Source organism: Tenrec ecaudatus, chromosome 8 (assembly GCF_050624435.1).
Source record: "Tenrec ecaudatus isolate mTenEca1 chromosome 8, mTenEca1.hap1, whole genome shotgun sequence".
In the NCBI taxonomy this organism is placed as follows: Eukaryota; Metazoa; Chordata; class Mammalia; order Afrosoricida; family Tenrecidae; genus Tenrec; species Tenrec ecaudatus.
Window position 1 is genome coordinate 95,216,492 of NC_134537.1, and position 21,507 is coordinate 95,237,998.

Here is a 21,507-nt window from a genome sequence, read left to right on the forward strand (position 1 = left end):
CAGCAACTGTTACTGCATGTTTCCATCAAAGACCCATTCTCTTTAAAATCCTAACCAAAAAAGGTGAGTCCTGATAGAATTTCAAATTCTCGTGGAATCCAAACTTTCGTGAATCATGGGGGTTGGATGGAATGCCAAAAGTACTGCCCTGAGATCACTTTTAAGCCGTAAGTCACACACCAAAATTATCCCTCGACGTCTTCTTTAAGCCAGGTGACAGTCTAGCTTAACTAGCCAAGAAAGACTCCCTTCAGCGAGCCCTCTTTTTAAAAGCTACCGAGAAGAGATCAAATTGACAACAGGTGAGACAGGGTGCTTAGGGGGAGAGCTTAAGTTGATGGTGGAGAAGTATGCATATTTGGAAGAGGAGAGTGGGAACAGTTATCCGGCTTAAGGAATGTAAACATGGTCAAGGAATTGTACATGCGGCAATTGTTGAATCGACGTATGTTTTGCTGTGTACATATTTTCAACAACCAAAAATCAAAGCATTTTTTATTAATAAAAAGAATGCAGGACGCATGATCTCACCTCCCACAGTATAAACAGGATTAATTTAAACTAGCCCCTAAGAGTTAACTAGTAGGAAGCTTTACATTTCAAACTTCATCCAGATTTTACACAAAACATCCTAGTAACTCACAGAATTGATGAGGCGATCAGTTTCTCGAGAATGTATTGCTTTAGAAATCCAATTATTAAAGTCATCCAAGCTGTAAGTAAATAAGAGACTCCGTTAACTAAATTCCATGGTCAGGATTTTCAAAATGATTGGCTATCAGACAGAAATAAATAGGACATTCACACTCTCTGCAAATCAAAGAATTAGAACATTTCAAAAAGGGTTTTTTTTGTTGTTTTTTATCTCTCCGCAAAACAAAAACAAACTACGGGATCAACAGTGACAAACATTCAATCCTGGAAACCGTTTCTTCAGTGAAATAGGGGTAACGATGGTGCCCACGGTCCCCGTGGCTGGGTGCCTTCCCAATAATATTGTTAAAATTAAATTAGCAAAAAAAACTGGAGCTAGCCAAAATGCCCACAATGTACGAATGATTCACCCGGGTGGCACACAAGGGAAAGTGAGCTGTAAAATTCGAAAGTGGCCTCTCTCCACACAAAGAAATACGAAGACCGTCTATTCGATACCAAACGCAAGAGCCCCCCAATCACTCCCTCTCTTAACTAAACAGAATGCATGTCTGTGCACGCTGCGAAAGTTTGGAAGTACCTTGGGAGTGATTCAAATAGTTAATATAATACACATTGGGTTATTTACTTTCTAAATGGTTGTTTTAGGTAAGAAATAGCTATCCATATTCTATTAAATTGATTGGCATGACAGTAAAAGATAAGTATCTTAACTGGGTTTTTCTTAAAATGAGATTTCAATTTGGGGGGAAAAATTTCTAAAGCATATATCCTATAAGCCTTGCAAAATACAAACCCACCCAATGTTGTGTCTGCCACAAACTTTGAAGCCTTCTTCTTATTTTTCCCCTTACCACGGAGAGTTTCAAGCACACATAGACGGAAAGAAGCGAACATCCTAGCCTCCACATAGCCATCGCCAACTACGCCGACACGCAGCCACTTACTTCAGCCACACTCTGCCCACCGCCCCCTCCTGGCAGGCAGCCATCACTTTCTTCTAATGCTCAACATTACATTGTTTAGTCCATCAATACTTCAGTGTGCAAATCTAAGCTATTCTTTGTATTGTTGCGTAGAACCACCACTGTAGTTATGCACTTTACACTGTAGTATATGCTGCGACGATCACACTTTTAAACACTAACGCTAATTCCTTCTACCATCACACAGCACATGCGAGTGACTCAACAGTGTCACAAGTACCACTGACAGTTGGATGGTTCAAATCAGTGTGAGCCACACATGCAATGCACGCAATTTGCATGTCTTTCATTTAACCCCCACAACTCATTTTCCAATTTAGTTTATCCAGCATTGTTAATATGATGATCATATAAAAAGAAATTTTTAAAAAATGTTTAAGGAATTAAAAATGAGTGAACTATGAAATAATATATGTATTAATTCCCAATTTGGAATAAAAAAGAATGGAAAAAGGAATTAAAATAGAGATATTTTAAAAGGAGAAGATATTAAAAATAAGTTTTTCTTCTGAAACAAGCAAACCGCTTTTTTTCCCTAGTGAAGATGAGAGCGTTGCTCTAGTCTCACTTTTTGTTCAGAATCCTTTCTGGTTCGGTCTTGCTGGCACCGCCCAGGATTTCCATGGATCTGCCAAAAAAGTACGGGAGCCAGACACTGGCTTGGCCAACAGCAGCCATCTGCCCAAGGCTGCACGCAGTTACATGCAGAGAGGCGTTCCAAGTCCAGGGCGAGCCCGGGGAGACTGGATTCTTTCTACAGAGCCTGATGGCAGCTAGCAACTACTTTTAAAAATCTACTCATATTAAAAGCACCCTATGAAACCACCCTAGGGAACTTTACTATCGTGTGCATGTTATCAAAAGACTGACACTTTAATTCAGAGAAATGAAATGCCTCCACTAAAATTACATTTGGTCCCTAAACAGCAAGGAAGTTAAATGCCTGCCCTGGGCAGCAAGTCGTCCTTCTACCTAGTCAGTCTCTCAGGCTTCAGATGGAGCTCATGCTAGGATGTGGACAGAGGAGCGTCAGCGGGTTTCCTTGGCCAGCTGATGCAGCTAAGGTGGCTTGAGGTCTCTGTTGTGGTTGTCTCGATTTGGATACAACTCCTTGTCATGCTTCCTGACACTACCACGGAGCACATGAGGATGTGAACAGGCTTACTCCTGCCAAGACAGGAAAGAGCGTGCCTTTGTAAGATGAGGACACAGGTTTCAGCCATAAGGAGGCTTCAAAAGGTTGCGGGGGGGTGGGGGGGGGGAAGATGGAATGAAAAAGACCATGGAATTTTTTCGGTGAATTTTCTGAAGCCCCCTCTTGCTTTACTTCTTTTTCCTTTTATTCTAGTCTGCTGATTCCTCTCAGCAGAACCTCTGTTCTGCAGGCAGTGCACAATGGAACCCCTCCCTGGAGCAGGAAGCTGGAACAGAAGGTTGACCTCATGGCTTCAAACCAGAGAAGAGGGAGAGGATCAGGTGGGACAGCTTCCTCCAGTATCACAGACCACTTCCACTAGACAGACAAAGCAGAGATGGAGATTCGTTTTCCTTCTTATCAGGAAAAAAATCTCTCTCGAGTAGTTTCTGCTGTCGTTCCAGCCATGAGGGAGGAGGATGGAGCCCTGGTGGAAGAGTGCTTTAGGGCTCAGCTGTTAACCAATAGCTGGGTGGTCTTACCCCACCAGCTGCTCCTTGGGACAATGGCAAGGCGGTCTGCTTCCGTAAAGAGTCACGGCCTCGGGAACCCATGGACACAGTTCTGTGCTGTCGTACAGATCAGCTTGGTGGAAGTGGGTTTGTGGGGGGATTAAAGGCAAACTCCACTCCAAAACTTACTGCCATCAAGTCGCTGCCAACTCATAGTGACCCTAGAGGTCAGGGTGGAGCTGGCCCGGTGAATTTCTAGGACTGCAACTCTTCACAGGAGCAGAAAGTTCCATCTTTGTCCCGAGGAACGGCCAGTGGTTTCAAACTGCTGACTTTGCAGTGAGCAGCCTGCCACAAAGCCAGTAGACCTCCATCAGAGCTAGCTTATCAATCCCCTCAAGTCAGTGACCACGTCTCATTCTACACTGAGTCCCAGATGTCAAGGGCCAGATTGGGCACGGTGGAGACACAATGCAAGTGCATTTGAAGATGGATCTTGATCAAAAGGAGGAAAGCGGCTTGAGACTAGAGGAAACGCAAGCCTATTGCCTGGGACCAACTCAGAGTACCCCACGGAGGCCTCTGTAAGCTCTAACAAGTCCATTCATTGGTGAAAGATGTTTGCTTTGACATCACGCTCTTTGAAAGGATGATCTCTAGGAGATCCGACGGACAGAAATGAGAAAACACAGATGGGACCCTTAAGAACCCAGTGGAAGACACGTGAAGTTCACAGGGGCAAACAATCGGGTGGAGACAGGGAGAACGCAGCCCCAAGGTGAAGAATGCAGCCATTCCAGTAACCTTACATGTAAAAACTGTTGGCGAGCTGTAGACCTCGGTGTGTGTGTTTTTGCTGAAAAAAAATTCATAGAACAATGTTCTTTTAATCAAGAAAAAATGATCACTTGTGGGGTCACAGGTTAATGCTGTGTTCTCCTTTCCCCAGCTGCGCGCTCCCAAACGTCAGCTTACCTCAGCAAGAATCTGAGAATGGACGCTGCGATGATGACTGCGAGACCGGTGAGGAAGGCGACCGTCACGGCTGAAAAACAAAGGGAGGCCATCACTAAGCCACATTCGCCTAGAAATAAGAGAGGAGAGACGCGGAATTGCCTATCAACGCACTCAGAATGCAATTCATGCGGGAGTCCTAATTTGCATTATGGGAAATATCAAGGAAGCACAGAACTAGAGGACTGTATAATAAACCTTCATCTCTCCATCCCTCAGACTCTATAATCGCCAGCATTCTGCAATCACGCTGGCTTCATTTTGGGGGCTGAAGTATTTTAAAGAAACTTCCGAACATCGAGTCACCCATCGCTACATGACTCTCTAGAGCAGGTGGAACTCGTAAACATCAACTCCGCTTGCCTCCTGACAGGATGCGCTGCCCCATGACTTCTGCAGTCTCCATATGAAAAAATGTTTTTAAAAAACATCAGAGCTCCTCTACCCAGACATGAGGAAACCACAAGGAAATTCACTTGGAGAGAGGGCCACAAAATAACCTGCCAGGATCAGGCGCAAAGAGAAGAGCGGGGCAGGGAATGGAGGAAGAACACCATGCAGAGCATCTCCGTACTGGGTAAAATGTAACTGACACACAGAACAGCTTGAACAGAAACTGTCGAACGGGAGGTTCATTCACTGTCTGAACACTCACCGAAAATGCAAGACTTTTTCGGTTTAGTGTCAAGGTCATGGAAGGCTGACGTGTCCTACCTGGCAACTCAACGCAATGAGAAACCCAGGATTGGATAGTACAGCAGGAAAGGGGCATTTTAAGACGCAATCACACCACAAGGAATTTGGAGCCGTCTAAAAACCAGCAAACAGTATTGTGTTGATGTTAAAATTGTGGGTTTAGGGATTGTATGCTATGCTTTCACTAGACCTATTAACCTTTTGATGCTGAAATTTTCTCGCTCCATATTGTCTCCTTGTGACATGACACACCTCCCCGACGCCCACCCCAGTCTTCAATAGTTTCCTGGTGAGCCTTATTATAAATGGAACAGGGATCGTTACCGCCCCTTGAAAGGCAACACATGTAGTATGCAATGGAGAAGCCACGCCGGCAAGAGGGTGCCATCCTGCTTTACAGCGCCCCTGTTCCCCGTGGCGGACCCTGGCCAGGCTCCCAGGCTTTCAGGGGGTCAAAGTTCTACATTTGAGAGCAACAAATAGCAAACCTGATTGGCTGAAAGTTGGACTGACGTTGGGCACTGGTCTTCCTGTGGGCCTATCTCTTCAATCAACACAATGAAGATCTTTTAAAGTATATTTTTAAAATTGGGTTGGAATAAACTACTGATATACTAATGTAGTGTATGCCATGTAGTGACAGCAGGAATTCTAGAGTCACCAATCTTTTGATTGTAAATGAGAGAGAACAATTATGTGTGAACATGTACCATCAGCATTTGTGAGTTGCTTCATTAAGTGAAAAAAACCTTCTATATTCTTCAGATACTGCATATTGTGAGGAGTTGCAAAGACCTCGACTTTAAGGTATAATATTAAGAGTATTTCAGTTTAGAAGAACATCACGTTAAATGTGCACGTTGAAAAGGCTAATCAATAAACACTAATTCAACGAAAATGTTTAAAGAAAGTCATCCAGTGCAAACAGGGAGGTGTGTCACAGATTTTCCTCATTAGATACTCATTCCTCTTGAATGACACTTTCTTACTCTAACTGGAACTCGGGACTATTGTAAAAAGGGCAATACGCAGGAAACCTTGAACCATGAAACTAGATACCTGACAGACATTTATCCTACTTCTAGCTTCTTTCCACTTCATTAGCTTATTTTGGTTCTTCTCTGTTCCGTAAATAAACTAAGTAGAGACTACAAAAATATGTTGATACAGTACCTAATTATGACATGATTATAGTGACATAGAAGTACATTATAATCTTGTCAAAACTACATGGAATGAATAACTTCTACTTCAAGTTTTGAATCATAGGAATTCATGAACTGCTTTGCGTCACAAACAGAAAGTGCTCAAAGAAAACAAAAACAATCAATGAAACGTATATACATACGAAGATTACTGTCAACTGGCTTGTTATTGACAACTAGGTCACAAGTAACTTCATTGACTCCATTACTGGGGCGCTTTACCAAGAGAGAGTAGTTCCCAAATTCTCCAAATTTGTATTCCAGCCTATGAAAAACAGGTAAGAAGAAGGAAAATGGTTAGCTCTGGAACAAAGTTAGATTTGGCTAACGTCACCAACAGAGTGACACGCACCCTGCGTGCTGACTAGGGAAAAGCAGAAAAATATTAAAAGAGCAAAAAATTAGAATGCAGAAAACTATTAAAATTACAAAAAATAGTACTGACATAGAGGGCAGAAAGACTAAGAACCAAAAGGAGCAAAAACAGAGGCCTCAGCGGGGTCAACATCTAGACAGACACACACCTACAAACTTGCTTCCCTCCCAGGGTCTCGTTCAGCTGCAGCTCAGAGCCATGCTGGGTGCCCACCGCCACAGCTGCCACGCTCGGCTTCCCCGCCTTTCCGCTCCTTGACACGTTCACCAAAGGCTGGAACGAACACTGGGGAAACAAACAAACCACAAAATGGGCACTGGGAAAATCTGCTGATTCTCAGGGGATGTGCACATCCTCTGGAAGACCCTGGGATGACTTTTGTCCCTTCAAATAAACAAAATAACTGGCAACTTCAACAATTTAGATCAAATGTGCCTATACATTTATATCCAAACAAGAACTAAATGTGTGTCTGCGTGGGGTTAAACAATTTAATTACAGGTAAATATTTTTACTTAACTCATAAAAACTCATTCAAATTCATTGCCATTGTGTCCAGGCCGACAGGGTAGAACTCCCCTGTGAACTTCAAGACCACAGCTCTTAAAGACACCAGTGGGAAGCCCCGTCCCGCTCCCACAGAGAGGTTGGGGGTTTCCAACTGCTGGTCTTGGGGTCACAGCCCAACGCATTACCACTACGCCGCCAGGCTCCTTAATTAAGACATCATGCTATAAAATTTGCACTCTTATACATACTATCATTACACACTGGAGTTGACTAGATCACACTTAACAATTGTTTATAATCTTGTAAGTATATCCTCGCATGAAAAAGGCTTGCTGCCATCAGATCAATGCTTACTCATAGAGGGATTCCGGCACTGTTTACAGGAAGAGAAAGCCCAGTCTTTCTCCCGCAGAGCTACCTGCTGGTGGTTCCAACTGCTGACCATGCAGATCACAGTCCAGTGTGTAACTGCTAGGGGGAAAATATACTGTATCGCAAATATGTCCCCATTCTGGTGCTTGCCTTTTCATCTTATTGGATTTTGTTGTTTTCAAAGACAAGTTTTAAACCTTTGATATAATTTCAACAATCTGGCTTTCTTCTATTGCTTTATATTGCAGTATGTGTGTGTGTGTCACTTATGTAAACACATTATTTAATATGTAAAAACACAGTACTGTCATTTGTCCCAAGTATAGTTCTCATCTAATAAACTGGCTCACTCTATTATATAATGGATTTTTCTCCATTACAATTTTATCCTTTTCTTTATATATGATGTCAAGGAGAAAAAATACGTCATCATAAACAAATCTTTCAGTATGTTAAAGTACTCTATATGACAGAATTTTATTTAAGATTTTTACATCCACGTTAACTAGAAAGACTAATCTGCATTTCTTTCCTTGTCTTGGCCAGATTTTAAGATGTAACATGCTGTCTATACAACAAAATTAATCAGATAGTCATCTTCCAGTTAGGGCTATGATTAGGGTCAGTTCATATAAAAGGAAAATTATATATTTGAAAATGCAGGGGAAAATATCTACTTTTCATAATGAAATCCTTGTCACTTTTCAGGTTTTTTAATTCAGTAATTTAAAGATGATGGTAGTTACATAATCTGGTGTCAACTAGAGAAGGGGTGAAGTCTAGCCGGTCAATCAGGTCTCAGCTTGATGACCTCATCTGGAGGCGCCACAGAGATAAATAGCTCACTGGAGGCCAAATATACAGACTCCCTGCTTGTTCTTCCTGCTGACAAGATACATGGAGCTATGTGAGAGCCCTGGAGCTGGAGGAGCCATGTGGAGTGCCAGCATTGAAATGCTTCCACTGCCACTGAATCCACAAGACTTTCCACCCACTGGCCTGTGATCTTCCTGCATTCGGCATCATTGCATATGTTGCGTGAGTCTGAAGAGGAATTTATACACTGGTATCAGACATATGGGCTAATATTGGACTTATGAACTTGATCTGGACTGGGCTAGGATGTTTTCTCAATATACAATTACTCTTTGATATAAAACTCTCTCATATATGAGTGTCTATGAATTTGTTTCTCTAGTCTACCCACACTAACACAAAGGTTTTCCAATCTATTCATGTTTTCAGAATCTTGAATCAATCTTCAAATTGTACTTTTTAGGGAAGTCATTCCATTTTCTTGAAGATATTTTATTTTGTAGGGTTTTTATTGAGAATTAGGTAAAGGACTGCAGAGCAGATGAGCTCATTTCGTTTCATCTCATTCACTGTAGTCCCTGTTTACGTGAGGCTCCAATAGAGCCATTTGCTTTTTGTCGTGCGGAGGTATGAGCTTGTGGGATGTAGTTTCTGTGTCTTGTTTGTCCTTTTCTGACCTCCCTCATGGTCAATGCTTTTGTGAAAGGCATACAGATGATTTCCAAATTACCCGTCTTCTTTTTCTATTGATTCTTGCCACAAGCATCATTTACGATTATTGGTAATGACAGTAACACTCACATAGCAGCGTCCTGTGCTATTGCAGTTTGCATGCCTTTGAATGAATACCTGTCTCTCCTGTAAAGGCATTTACTTAGATACTTAAAGCCTCATTAAAGCCCAAATTTACAGCAGTTTCATTCGCCTTTAGTGGGTCCCACATGTCCTTTCCATTCCCACACGGGGGTCTTGTCGACAGTTATGAAGCATCTTCCACCTTGAGTGAAACAGGGCACCACTCCTTTACTCACTTTCCTTAGACATAGTGACCTCCATGCGCTTTTAAATAAGTTGGTGATCTTTCTCTTGAACTAGTATCATCTGGCTAATTGAGTCTGCTCCCTTTCAAACCCGCTCCTGAATCAAAGTGTTGTGCCAATGATTGTACTTCTTTTTACTTCTGATGATGCTTCACCAGCGTTGGGGCTGAGTCCTGACAAGGGCGTCTTTTCCAGCTCAACTCCTTCTTCCTTCAGTTTTGTGGCCCTTTCTGCAATCGTTTTAGAAAGCATCTTACCCATTCTCTAAATGGCCTGTAAATCTTGAGACGTTCTGCTGTCAGCTACTACTGAGTATTTTTTAATTTGGGGTTTATCTTTATCTGGATGCCTGTGGACTGTTCATTGTTTTCTTTGCTTTAAGGTCCTTCTGCAACATTGTAGGGTTTCTTTGATTTTATTTTGCAGCACTCTTACGGTATCTGACCAGGCTGTGGCGGGACCATGCATCTGTCTCATCTTTTCATCTGGGGCCACCGTTGGGTTCCTTTTTGTGTTTTTTTTTAAACAAATCATTTTATTGGGGGCTCTTCCAGCTCTCATAACAATCCAGATATCAATCGTATCAGACACATTTGTACACACGCTCCCACCATCGTTCTCAAAACATTCTCTTTCTGCTTGAGTCCTTGGTATCAGCTCCTCTTGCTTTCCCTTCCTCCCCCTACCTCCCACCCTTGTGGACCCTGGATAAATTATAAATTATTATTATTTTCATATCTTTCACTGTCTGCTGTCTCCCCTTCACCATGTTTCTGTTGTTCATCCTCCCTGGGGGTGTTTATACATCAATCATTATAGTCGGTTCCCCATTTGAACCCCCCTTCTCCCTGTTTTTAAAGCAGCTTATAGTAAGCAGGTCAGTATGCATTAAATGTCTTCCTCTGAAAGGAAGTAAAATAAAGCTCCCAGATTGGATATAAAGAAGATTTTGTTACATGAAGAAGAGCATAGTCCCTAAAAAGCAGCAATGTTTGAGACTGAAATACAAATCATCAGATAAATTCCTATCATCACTGGAGCTGGTTCCCACAGAAAATTGTGACTGCTTGAGAATGCCCAGATGTTTTGCTCTTTGCGTCCTTCTTTCTCTCATCTACCAATACCCACTTCCATCGGCTTGATTCTGACTCATAGAGGCCCTACAGAATGGAGCCCAACGGCTCCCCCAGGTTTCTGAGACCATAAGAGACTGTGACTCTGAACAGAAGTGGGCAGTCTCACCTGTCTCCCAAGGAGTGCTGGTAACCACATCATGTCTTAGCCTACCACCCCCAGGAGTGTGTGCTGGAATGATCCAGCCGGGCTGCAGAAGCAGACACCTGCACCTTTGTCTTTACTATAAACTCTAAAGTACAAAAGCTTTGCATTGTCAGGGGGGTGCCGAGAAGTTTTTGTTTTTTTTCTGAAAAGGATACAGAGACCAAGCACGTTTGGAAAACTATGTTTGAGGAAAAAGAAGTAAGATTTCTTTTTTAATACTCCGATTTGCTCATCACAGAGAGGGACTTTTTTGTACAAAAATATATGTTTCATTCCATAGTTATATAATAGCATTCACTTCCACGCAACATGTTTTATAATACCTTAGGAGTTAAAACCAAAAGTCTTTGCATTATTGGTCCTGGCAAAGGTCTTCTAACTATTCCAGTGGTGGAATATAGAGTTCAGAGGGAGAACGTAATTTTTTAAAGTTACAGTTAAAATATCAATAACTTAAATAAGATACAATTACTTAAGGCATCATATTCCATATCAATACACAGAGTTCATGTTGTACAGCATAATAATAAAATCATATCAGAAAATATAGGGAAGGTAGAGGAAGCTGGTCATTGTCTCCTGGATGTGGTAGCTTCTTGGGTGGTAGCCCTTTCTTGGGTCATAATCCTGTCACGGCTGTGGTGGTTTCTTGAGTGGTAGTGTAAGTCCTTGGTGTCTGGGTTTTCTTGTCAAGGGAGGCGATGGACTCCTTGACCCACTTCCGGTTGGGGTCAACACAGATCTCTTTGCCCAGTACAGTCTTGAAGATCACAGCTTCTTCTGGATACTTGCTGTTGACGACTCTCTTGTAGCTCACCAGCCTCTGCACAGGGATCCTCCGGGGGGGAAATGAGTAGCAACAAGTGACCGGGGAATTAATTGCATCTGGCTGAGCAAGCACCTGGGAGGTGAAGGTGGCAGCTGTGAGCAGGAGGCTGAGGAGAGCCACGGAGCGCTTCATGTTGGAGGCTGAGGAGGAGAGCATCAGTCGGAGAGCTGGCAGCTTCAGGCTTGTTCTCAGCCTCTCTCCACAGAGAGGAACTTTTAAAATAGATGAGTATCTCCAAATCCAGCGCCATTGAGTCGCTTCATACTCTGCGCGACCCTCTTGACTAGACAGAGTTTCTGAGGCTCGGTCACTCTTTGCAGACAGGCGTTTTTCTCTCTAAGAGCAGCGAGTGGGTTTGAACTGCGGAGCTTGTGGCTCGCAGTCCAACACTTACGAATAAAAGAAGAAACGGATGGTGCTCCGATCCAGACATTCTCCCTACCGTATTTCTCTGTCTCCGTTTGTAACCTATTTTCACTTACCTGTGAGAATGTGAGGTGTGTTAGATAGTAAGGATCATATGCAACGAAGCCCACAGACCATGCAATCACACAAGGCACACATACGTGATAACAGCGCTCGGAAGTCCAATAGACACTCAAGCTTGTTCCAAGGAGTTCATTTTGGACGAGCAGCAAAGCCTGATCCATCTTCAGCTCGACGTGCCTTTTTTTGTCTAAGTCTGGGAAGAAATAGAATGAGAAGTTTACACCAAATAATAATAATAAAGGACCTGAAAGTTGTGTTGAAAACAAGGTGTGAACAAAAGGTTCACACTGCTGTTGCTGGGTGCTATTGCGTCAGTTCGTAGTGACCCCGGGTGACAGAGCAGAACTGCCCTCAAAGGGGTTTCTAGGCTGGACCCTTCATAACACCAGGCTGCCAGGCCTTTCTCCCGCACAGCTTCTCAGTCGATTTGAACCACCGACATTCCAGTAGCAGATGAGCACTCTGGGAACTCCCTGCGCCCCTCTAGGGGCTTCTAGTGTCTCTCCCCGCTTACCTTGTTTATACAGAGGTGTGCACACACATATGCACGGTTTCCCTATTACACAGTTGCCTCCACTACAAACAAGGATTCTGTCAACACCACTCAGGCAGTGTGAAAAGAACTGTTTACGTTTGGAAGTTATATTTAGCAAGGTCTAGTGGCGCAGTGGGTTACATGTTAGGCTGCTAATCTTGAAGACAGCAGTTCAAAACCAACAGCTGCTCCAAGGGAGAAAGATGAGGCTTTCTGCTCTGGTCAAGAGTGACAATCTCAGAAACCCAATGGAGCAGTTTTCCTCTGTCCGACAGGGTCACTGTGAGTCGGAATCAACTCGACAAAAAGAGAGTAAGCTATGGCAGGCACTGAATTTAGCAGTTTCCACATATCTCCTGGCTTGAAGTTAAGACAACCTCCCGATGTAGGCATTTGCTCCATATTACAGGTGAAGAAATTAAACCTCATAAGAATTAGATCAATTCCCAAGGCCCCCTATTTTCAATGGTCTCATATGCATGTGAAAGTTGGACTTTGAATAAAGACAAGTTAAGAAGAACTGATATATTTGAATCGTGGTGCTGGAGAAGACTACTGAACAAACTGCTAAAAGGACAAGCCACTCTGTCTCGGAAGAAGGATGACCAGAGCGCTACTCAGAGGCAAGGATGGAGAGACCTTGTCTTACATGCTCTGCACATGTCAGGAGAGACCAGTCCCTGGGGAAGGACCATCATGTTTGGTCAAGGGCAGCAAAAGAGAGGAAGGGCCTCGAGGAGGCGGATTGACGCGGTGGCTGCAACAACGGGCGCAGGCACAGGAACCATGGTGGGGCCTGCGCAGGACCTGCAGTGTTTCCTTCTGGGGTGCACAGGGCCGCTATGGGTCGGAACTGACTTGATGGCACCTAGCAACGTAACAATGGCCACAGCTTTTTCATGAAATGCTCACTTTGAACTCCATGTGTCTGATCCCAAAGTCCAGAATATTCCCCCTACTTTGTGACTCAACTCTGAACCAAGCATGGGCACCACCTGACAGCTGTTCAGAAATACGGACCCCAGAGCTCAGGATTCAGAGTCTGCGTGCTAGCAGGAGCCTGGGGAGAGGCACACACACTCTCAAGTTTGAGAAACACTGCTTTCGGCCACCTCGCTCTGGTTTGGAGTTCCAGAGCGCCTTCCAGTTTCCATGGGACACCTGATACGGATAAGGAGCAGGATAACCCTTCACCCAGAGGGCAGAAAAACCCACCGCTTCCACATTCACACAATTTACAGCTCACCCAATAGTTTCCTGGGTGTTCTTGGGGTGACACACAGACAGTGCACCGTCTACAGCAATGACAGCCAACCAGGTCGGCCAGCCCAGTGATCCCGCCCCTTGGGGGGATGCTGGAGTGATCCAGCAGGGAGGCTGCGAAAGCAGACAACCTACATTTTGTCCTGGACTGTGGGCTAGATACAAACGTTCCTAATGGCCAAGGGGGTGCTGAGTAATTTCTTTCTTTCTTTTTCTAAAAAGGGGGTGATACCCAAATACTTTGGGAACCTATGGGCTAAAGTTACAGCACAGTGATTCATATAAACCAGCTGGGCCATTTCTAGCAGTTATTTTATCTGAATTCACCCTCCAGCGTCTGTGCAAGGAGGAGTAAAAGGATAACCACTTGTTCTCTGTACAGCCTGTTCTTAGTTGCTAGAGTCCACTCAGCTTCATGGTGACTTCCTATCAATAAGAAAAGGACCCTAAAAATAAGGATAATTTATAAATGCTCAGGGGTGCGGGAGTGATGTGTTTAAGTCAAACTAGCTTTTAAAATAGCCTTTGAAGCGGGGGCGGGGAGGGAGGGGAAAAAGTGAGGAGCTGATGCCAGGGGCTCAATTGGAAAGCAAATGTTTTGAGAATGATGAGGGCAACAAACGTACAAGTGTGCTTGCTACAATGGACGTATGTGTGGATTGTGATAAGAGGTGTACGAGCCCCAAATAAAACGGTTTTTTAAAATAAATAAATTAAAAGACCATGGAATTTCCCCCACAAACTCTTTGAAGTCCACATAGACATCTATACATCCAAGATAATTGAAAATATATGTTCCTATAAAAACCTGTCAGTGAATGTTTATAGCAGCATTTTTCAAAATGTCCCCAAAGTGGAAACAATCCACGTGCTGCCATGAGATAAACGCATGCACGACTGTGGCAGATGCGTAAGATGGAATGAATGTTACAGGAAGGCGGACTGAAAAAAATAAGTAACCTCTGAAGCACGTGGCCAAACCGCCCTCCCCGTGCAGTTGTGCTGACTGCACCAACCACGGTTATTCAGGGGCCCTGGCAGCACTGGGGTTAGGTGCGGTGGCTGCTCATTCAAAAGGCAGCGGTTCACACCCACCAGCTGCTCCAAGACGAGGCTGTCTGCTCCCGTAGAGCTGTACAGGATCAGAAACACTGGGCAGTGGTTCTATAACAGGATTACTCCGAGTCGGGATCAACTTGATGGCAGTGGGTGTGACAATGATTAACATTTAGCCCACACACCCACTCTTTCTGCTACCAAAACCCCAAACCAAACTCCCTGCAAGCGAGTCAATTCCAACTCATAGCGACCCTACAGGGCAGAAGAGAAAGTGCCCTTGTGGCTTTCCAAGTCTGTACATCTTTATAGGAGTGGAAAGGCTCATCCTTCTCCCTGGGAGCTGCTTGTGGATTCGAAAGGCCGACCTCATGGTTAGCAGCCCGACATGAACCCCACCAGCAGGGTTCCCGCTGCCAATCTCCTGAAATACGTGTGTCTGCTCCCTGGCAGCCGTGACCTGGGCTGCCTTCAAACTTCCTCCCCCTCATTTTTCAACCTGATGGATACCAAAAGGTTGTCACCTTACCATCTGGCTTATGATTTAAGGATTAGCAAGTTTAAACGTGCTTTCCAAATAACTACTACCAGGATTTCCCCTTCATTTAACCTTTTTCCTGAACCATCGCGTGCTGGGGCTTCTCCTTAGGCGTCTTCTTGACATCGCATATGACGATTCCTTTACCCCATGTGTTGAAATACTCTTCTCGTTTCCCGTGTTCCAGTGGTTTCATTTCCCTAGTTTTAATCGTCTCTGCCTTCAGTCTCATTAGTCACTATTTGTGGACTCTTATTTTTGTACTTCTGTGATACATGATCATTAGTTATCCTTTCATAGTTACACTAGGTGTGATCTGTATTCATATTTCTGAGTTAACTTTTGGTCGTTTCCTGCGGAGTTTACTGGTAGGTGGAGTAAGGTTCTTTCTCATGCTTGTATTTGAGGTGTGCTTTCAAAACTCTGAAAGCTCTTAGCTGTCATTACTAATTACTTTGTATGGATTCTCCCCTAACTGGATAACAGAAATACCTAGGAAGCTTAAAAAAAAAATCCCTGAACTGACCCTCAAACGTACTACCCTCGAGTTGATCCCCACTCACAGTGACCCTATAGGGCAGGGCAGGATCACCCTCAAGGCTGTACATGTTCACGGGAGCAGAGAGCCCCCTCTTCCTCCTGAGATATAACCCACTAAGCCGCCAGAGCTCCTGGAACAGAGGCAGCAGCACGGGAATCAGGAGACTCTCTGCATACAGAAAACCTCCAGGTGCTCTTGTAGTGCAGCCCCCATGGAGAGCCAGCTTGGCAGAGACTGAGACAGTATGGTCAGGTCAATTGGGCACCATTCTTTATACTGGTTTTTTTCCACTGTTCAAATATATTTTTCTAAAATAGGTCTATCTCAAATTTAAAAACTAGTCCACGTGATTAATAAAGAGCCCTCTGTCTCTTAGTCTGAGACCAGAAGAACTAGATGGTGCCCGGCCCCCAACACTGACCACTCTGATCAGAAAAACAATAGAAGGTCCCACACAGAGGAAAATATCAGACAAAACTCACATTCCTAAAACAGGCCTGATTTTTCTGGATTGATAAAGAGACTAGAACTCTAAGACTGTCACCCTAAGAAACCCTTTGAAATTGGAACTGAATTTCCCTTTCAAACAAATAATCGATTGGTTTATAAAATAAATAATATCGTGCGTAAAGTGCTCCCTTCAACAATCAACGATGTAAGACCCAATGGCCAACATTTACCCCAAAGCAAAGATGAGGAATGGAGGGGACGGGGAAATAGATGAATAGAAAGAACCAACAGAATGTGAAAAATGAAAATGTGGACACATGGGGGGAATTGTAACGAATGCCACTGAACAATTTATATAAAAGTTCTTAAATGGGGACCTAATTTGCTCAGTAAACTTTCACCTAAAACCCAATAAAACATTTTAAAAATAAAATTAAATGATGCATTGGTATCATTCCCACACATAAAAAAAGAGCCAAGTATTTAACCACATGACCTCCCCGTAGAGCCGGATGGTCAGCTTCAAGAAAAAGCTGTCACATTCCCCAGCAGCAGCCAGGGGTACAGTTAGACACACAGCAACAACTCCCTCTACCAGTCCACACTGTCCTGCTGAGGAACTAAGTCAAAGTTCCCTTCAGTCGTGTTGGGGTTATTATGCAGCATGCACATTGCACCTGAGTTCATTTCTGAATATCGAATGTCTACTTTGAGTTCTCTGGTGAGCACCTCTGCTAGGCATATCTTAAAAGAGCTATCTCGGATTTTATGTATTTATTAACTGAATGTTCACTTCTCAAATCATAGGAGAATGAAGTTCGTAGTTGGAAGTTCTGAAGCCCAAACCTGGGCCCCAGGTGGTACCAAAGCTTCAGTTTTCTGCATGTTCTGGACAAGGAAAGCCTACGACTGTTGGTATATAAAGAGATTATTTATAAACTCCCGTTCTATCCCTAAAATAACTGGTGCTGTAATACAAAAAGAAGACCCACTGTGTGCCTCGGCAGATCATGGGACTTCTCTGGGTCTGTTCCTCCATTATCAAAGCAAGTGTGTGAACTAGCCACCTCCAAGCGAACTTCACTGCCCAGCCAATTCCAATTCATAGTGACCCTTTAGCTAGAGTAGAACTGCCCAGATGATTCTACTGGGGTTGGGGGCTTGTTAGAAAGTCTCATCTTTCTCCCATGGAGAGAGGCTAGTGGTTTCTCCAACTACTGACCTTGAGGTTAGCAACCCAACTCACAGCCACTGTGCCATCAGGGCTGCCTGTGTGAACTTGAACAGGAAACAAAAGGGTCATCACCTGAGGGGCAGGCTCAACGTTAATTACCTGCCGTCTCTGCCCTACAGGATGAAGGTAAAGATAGCTTGAACTACACACAGAGACACCGCTCCCCCAACTCCCCAGATCTAACCTACTGAATAGGGGTTAATACATCTGACAGTTCTACAAGGTCAACCAAACGAATCTGGAGGAGGAGCTTGTGAAAACCATCTTCTCTAGTTTGAGGGGAGCCCTGGAGTATGTATTTTTCACACTGTGACGGAGGGGTAGGCCATGCAGGAGAGGGGCGATGAGAAGGAATGCCAAGACCACTGCCCACCCATGCCACGAGGCCCCTCCCAGGTGTGTCAGGGCCCAGCTTCACCCGCAGCGGTGTAATGTCCCTGCAGAACTCCTGAATGCCAATAAACCATCAGTTACTCCCAGTGCCCCTCATCTCTGTCCCCTTAAGAGACGTCTTGCAGTTATGGATCCCTGGGGGCCCAGTGGGTAAGCACTTCACTGCTACCTCAAACGGAGGCAGTTAGAGCTCACCAGCTGCCACTACGGGGACATTGTCTAATTCCATAAAGACGGACAGCTTCGAGACCCTATGGGCCAGTTCTAACGGTCCTGTAACGTCGTCACTGCGCTGGATTTACTTTGTTTCGGGGTTTTTACTTTTGCCACCACCGCCTCTCCCTCGCTGCCTTCCTCTGAGCCTTTTATTACACACAGGGAATTTACCCGGGCATGCTTTTAATCCAAGCGCAGGGGATCCATCCCCCATTCGGCCTCGGAGCAGGTCAGACGGGCTTGTGATGCGCCCTCCTCCCAGGTCTAGCGACCTGGCCTGAGAGCGACAGTTCGCCCACCCACAGGATGCCTCGCTCGGTCGACTTCATCCTCTCAGGGGCTTGTAAAAGGACACTGGGCGTCTTGGGTTTGTAACCCCTTTAAAATCCCCTCGCACAATAGAGTCGCTTCCTTTGCCAATACGTCACTATTTGGCTCGGCCTTGGGGAGTCGCGAGTTTCTAACCAAAGGCATTTTAATATTTAGATGAGCGCTGTCTAGAGTCGCTGGTGGTCCCCGAATCCCGGGGGCAGGGGGCGGGGCGAGGGCCCCAGGGGCCGGAGGCTGCGGGGCACCGCGGGCGCGTCCTCCCCTCGAGCCCCACCCCCCCGCGAACGCGCTCGCGCCTCCCGCTCGCTCCCCAACGAGCGCGGCGCGCGCCACGGTCGGGGCGCCCGTTTCCGTGCGTCTGGTTTGGGTGCCGCCGCCCGGCCCCTCCGTTCCACTCCTCCCCCGGGGCCCCGGGCCGGTGCGTCCGGGGCCCGCCCGCCGGGGGCCCGACGAGTCGCCCGGGGCCGTGCGCGTGCTGGGCGGAGCCCACGGCCTCGCCCGGCGAGCCGGAGAGCTCGCTCCGGAGGCGGGTCCGGCCCACTCGCTCGGCGCCCCGAGGCGGCCGCGGGCGGCGCTCCCCCAGGGCCGGGCCTCGGTGCCGCGCGGGCCTCCCGGAGCCGGCCGCCCGGGGCGCCGCGGCGCGCACTCACCTCGCAGCGGCGCGGGCTCGGGCTCGGGGCTGTCGCTGGGGGCCAGCAGCGCGGCGCTCAGCACGGACGCGGCCAGCAGCAGCGCGGCCAGCGCCCGGCCCGCGCCCGCCGCCCCGCTCATGCTGCTCGCCGCCGCCGCCTCCCCCGGCCGCCGCTCCCGGCCCGCCCACGCCTCGGCCGCCGCTCCTCGGCCTCGGCCTCGGCCGCGGCGCCCCCGCCGCCCTGCACACCCGGCCGAGCCGCCGGCGCCGCGCTCCCCCGCCCCGCGCTCCTCCGCAGCGGTCGGCCGCGCGCCCGTCATCGCCCCCCCCTCCCCGTGCCGTCACCGCCGCCGCCTGAGTCACCCGCGGGCGGGGGGAGAGGGCGCCCCGGCAGGGCCGGCCCGCGGGCGGGGGCGGGAGGGGGCGTTGGGAGGGGCGGGCGCCCGGTCCGGGGCGGGCCACTGTCGGCCCTGCCCTGGGCACAGCACACGGCTCGGCTGCTGACTTACAAAGTTTGTTTTTCGCCTGGAGGAGAGAAACGTGTCCCGAGGCCTCCTGTCTGCTATTCCGGAGTCCCTTCCGAAATCCTACGCAATCCCCGGGTCCAGCTAGTCACCGTGCAAACGAGTGCTAGAGCCACCGGCCCTGGGCTGTTACTGAGATGCCAAGATGGGTTGTCTGGCACTGCCGCTCAGGGGTGTACTACTGTGCCAGTGAAACGCACGACTCCAATCGCCTCCGCGAGGTGCCACCGCTTGGAAGGGCTCAGCGCCACGCACACACAGACACCCAAAAGGCACAACTCACTGTCCAGTTCATTCCAACTCTAGCGACCTCGGGTAGGGTTTCTGGAACTGTAAGACTTCACGTGAGCGAATAGCCTCATCTCTCTAACCCGCCCGCCGGACCTCCCGCCAGCAGCTGGTGGGTTTTGAACCTCCCACCTTGTAGGTTAGCAGTCCTTCGCCTATCCTGCCACCAGGCCTCTTTATGTGCAGACACAGTGCCTCCAAAATTACACGCTGGGAGAAATCCTCACAATATAAGGGTATGTATACGATCGTGTTTGGAGTAACATTGCTTGAGACTGCAAAGCCTTGTCAGAAATCTGAATGTCCCTCCATGGGAAATGGATAGATTGAGGAATGGCATACATGTAAAAAATTATAAATGTGTGTTATGAAAACAAAGTTCCCTCACCCATGCCATGGAAGTTCGTCTTGTTAAATATTGTTAGGAATGTCTGCACTGTAGCAAATCATCTTTCAGCTCTGCTTTAAACTGTGGCCTTTGGAAATGCTTTGTTTCACATACAGATAGTCTCTCCTTTCCCAAGGTCCACCTCACACCACATCCCTATTATAAAAGACCTACCCGAGGAGCCAATGCAGAAGACACGACCTTGCTTGCTGAACACCAAGAGTATTGAAGTACCTACTGATGACGTGCAGAGACCACAGCCTTCGGTGTAGATTACAACTCAGTCTAAAGAAGACAATCCTCACAACTGGACCAATGGACATCATCATGAAAAACAGACAATTTCATTTGTCAAGGATTTCATTTTACTTGGATCTACCATCAATGTTCATGGAAGCAGCAATCCAGAAATCAAAAGGACATCTTGCATTGGGCGAGTCTGCTGCAAAAGACCTCTTTAAAGGGTTAGCAACAATGACCCTTTGAGAACTCGGGGCACCTGGTCCAAGTGCAATAGTTGAGGTTTGGTAGTTAAGATCTAGTAATCCTTCGTGATGAGATGTCCTCAAGGGTTTGTGGCCTGCTTCCAATGTAAGTGGATGCTAGAGAAGTGGACACTTGCCTACCTTTTAGTGGCTTAGGGTCCTGCATCTGACTGATCTTTTAACCTCTGGTTCTCTAGACTTGAGCCAGCAGCCTGCTGAACTTGGGAGTTGTCATCTTACCTGTCAGCCTTGAATTAATTTGCCTCTGCTGCCCAAAGCCTGATTGTCTGAATTGCTGCTATTAGGTTCACCAGCCCTTGCAAGCGAGAAGTTGGGAGAAGCCTCCAGCCTGACACCTGACCCACAGGCTTGGAACTTGCCCAAGCCATTTCCTTCAAATAAACCTCTCTGTATATGTACATACATAAATTGCACTGGTTTTGCTTCTGTAGAGAACCAACCTAGGAAACCAAGCTGTGGTATTTTTAGTCACCTCATATGCACATTTAAGTTGGACAGTAAATAAGAAGACCAAAGAAGAATTGATGCATTTGCATTAAGATGCTAGCAAAGAATACTGAAAGTACCATGGACCACCAGGAGAAGAAACAGACCTGTCTTATAAGAAGTCCAGCCAGAAGGCTTCTTAGAGGTGAGAATGGCCCTACCTGGTCTCATATACTTTGGACATGGTCTCAAGGGATAGCAGGCACTGGAAAA

At 46.4% G+C, this 21,507-nt stretch overlaps 1 protein-coding gene and 1 pseudogene across 1 annotated transcript in view; both read right to left on the reverse strand.

The window, feature by feature from the left end:
- The window catches only part of HGSNAT (heparan-alpha-glucosaminide N-acetyltransferase), a 35,848-nt gene extending 16,555 nt beyond the window's left edge, over positions 1-19,293 (reverse strand). The window contains exons 1-6 of the mRNA XM_075556580.1: positions 19,122-19,293; positions 11,993-12,108; positions 6,727-6,863; positions 6,346-6,467; positions 4,263-4,332; positions 644-713 (exon numbers count right to left, since the gene is read on the reverse strand). Coding sequence (XP_075412695.1) covers positions 644-713; positions 4,263-4,332; positions 6,346-6,467; positions 6,727-6,863; positions 11,993-12,108; positions 19,122-19,242 — 636 coding nt within the window. The 5' untranslated portion in view covers positions 19,243-19,293. The remainder of the gene's footprint in view (positions 1-643; positions 714-4,262; positions 4,333-6,345; positions 6,468-6,726; positions 6,864-11,992; positions 12,109-19,121) is intronic.
- Positions 10,903-11,638, reverse strand: LOC142454417 (C-C motif chemokine 2 pseudogene; annotated as a pseudogene).
- Positions 19,294-21,507: the final 2,214 nt, after the last annotated feature.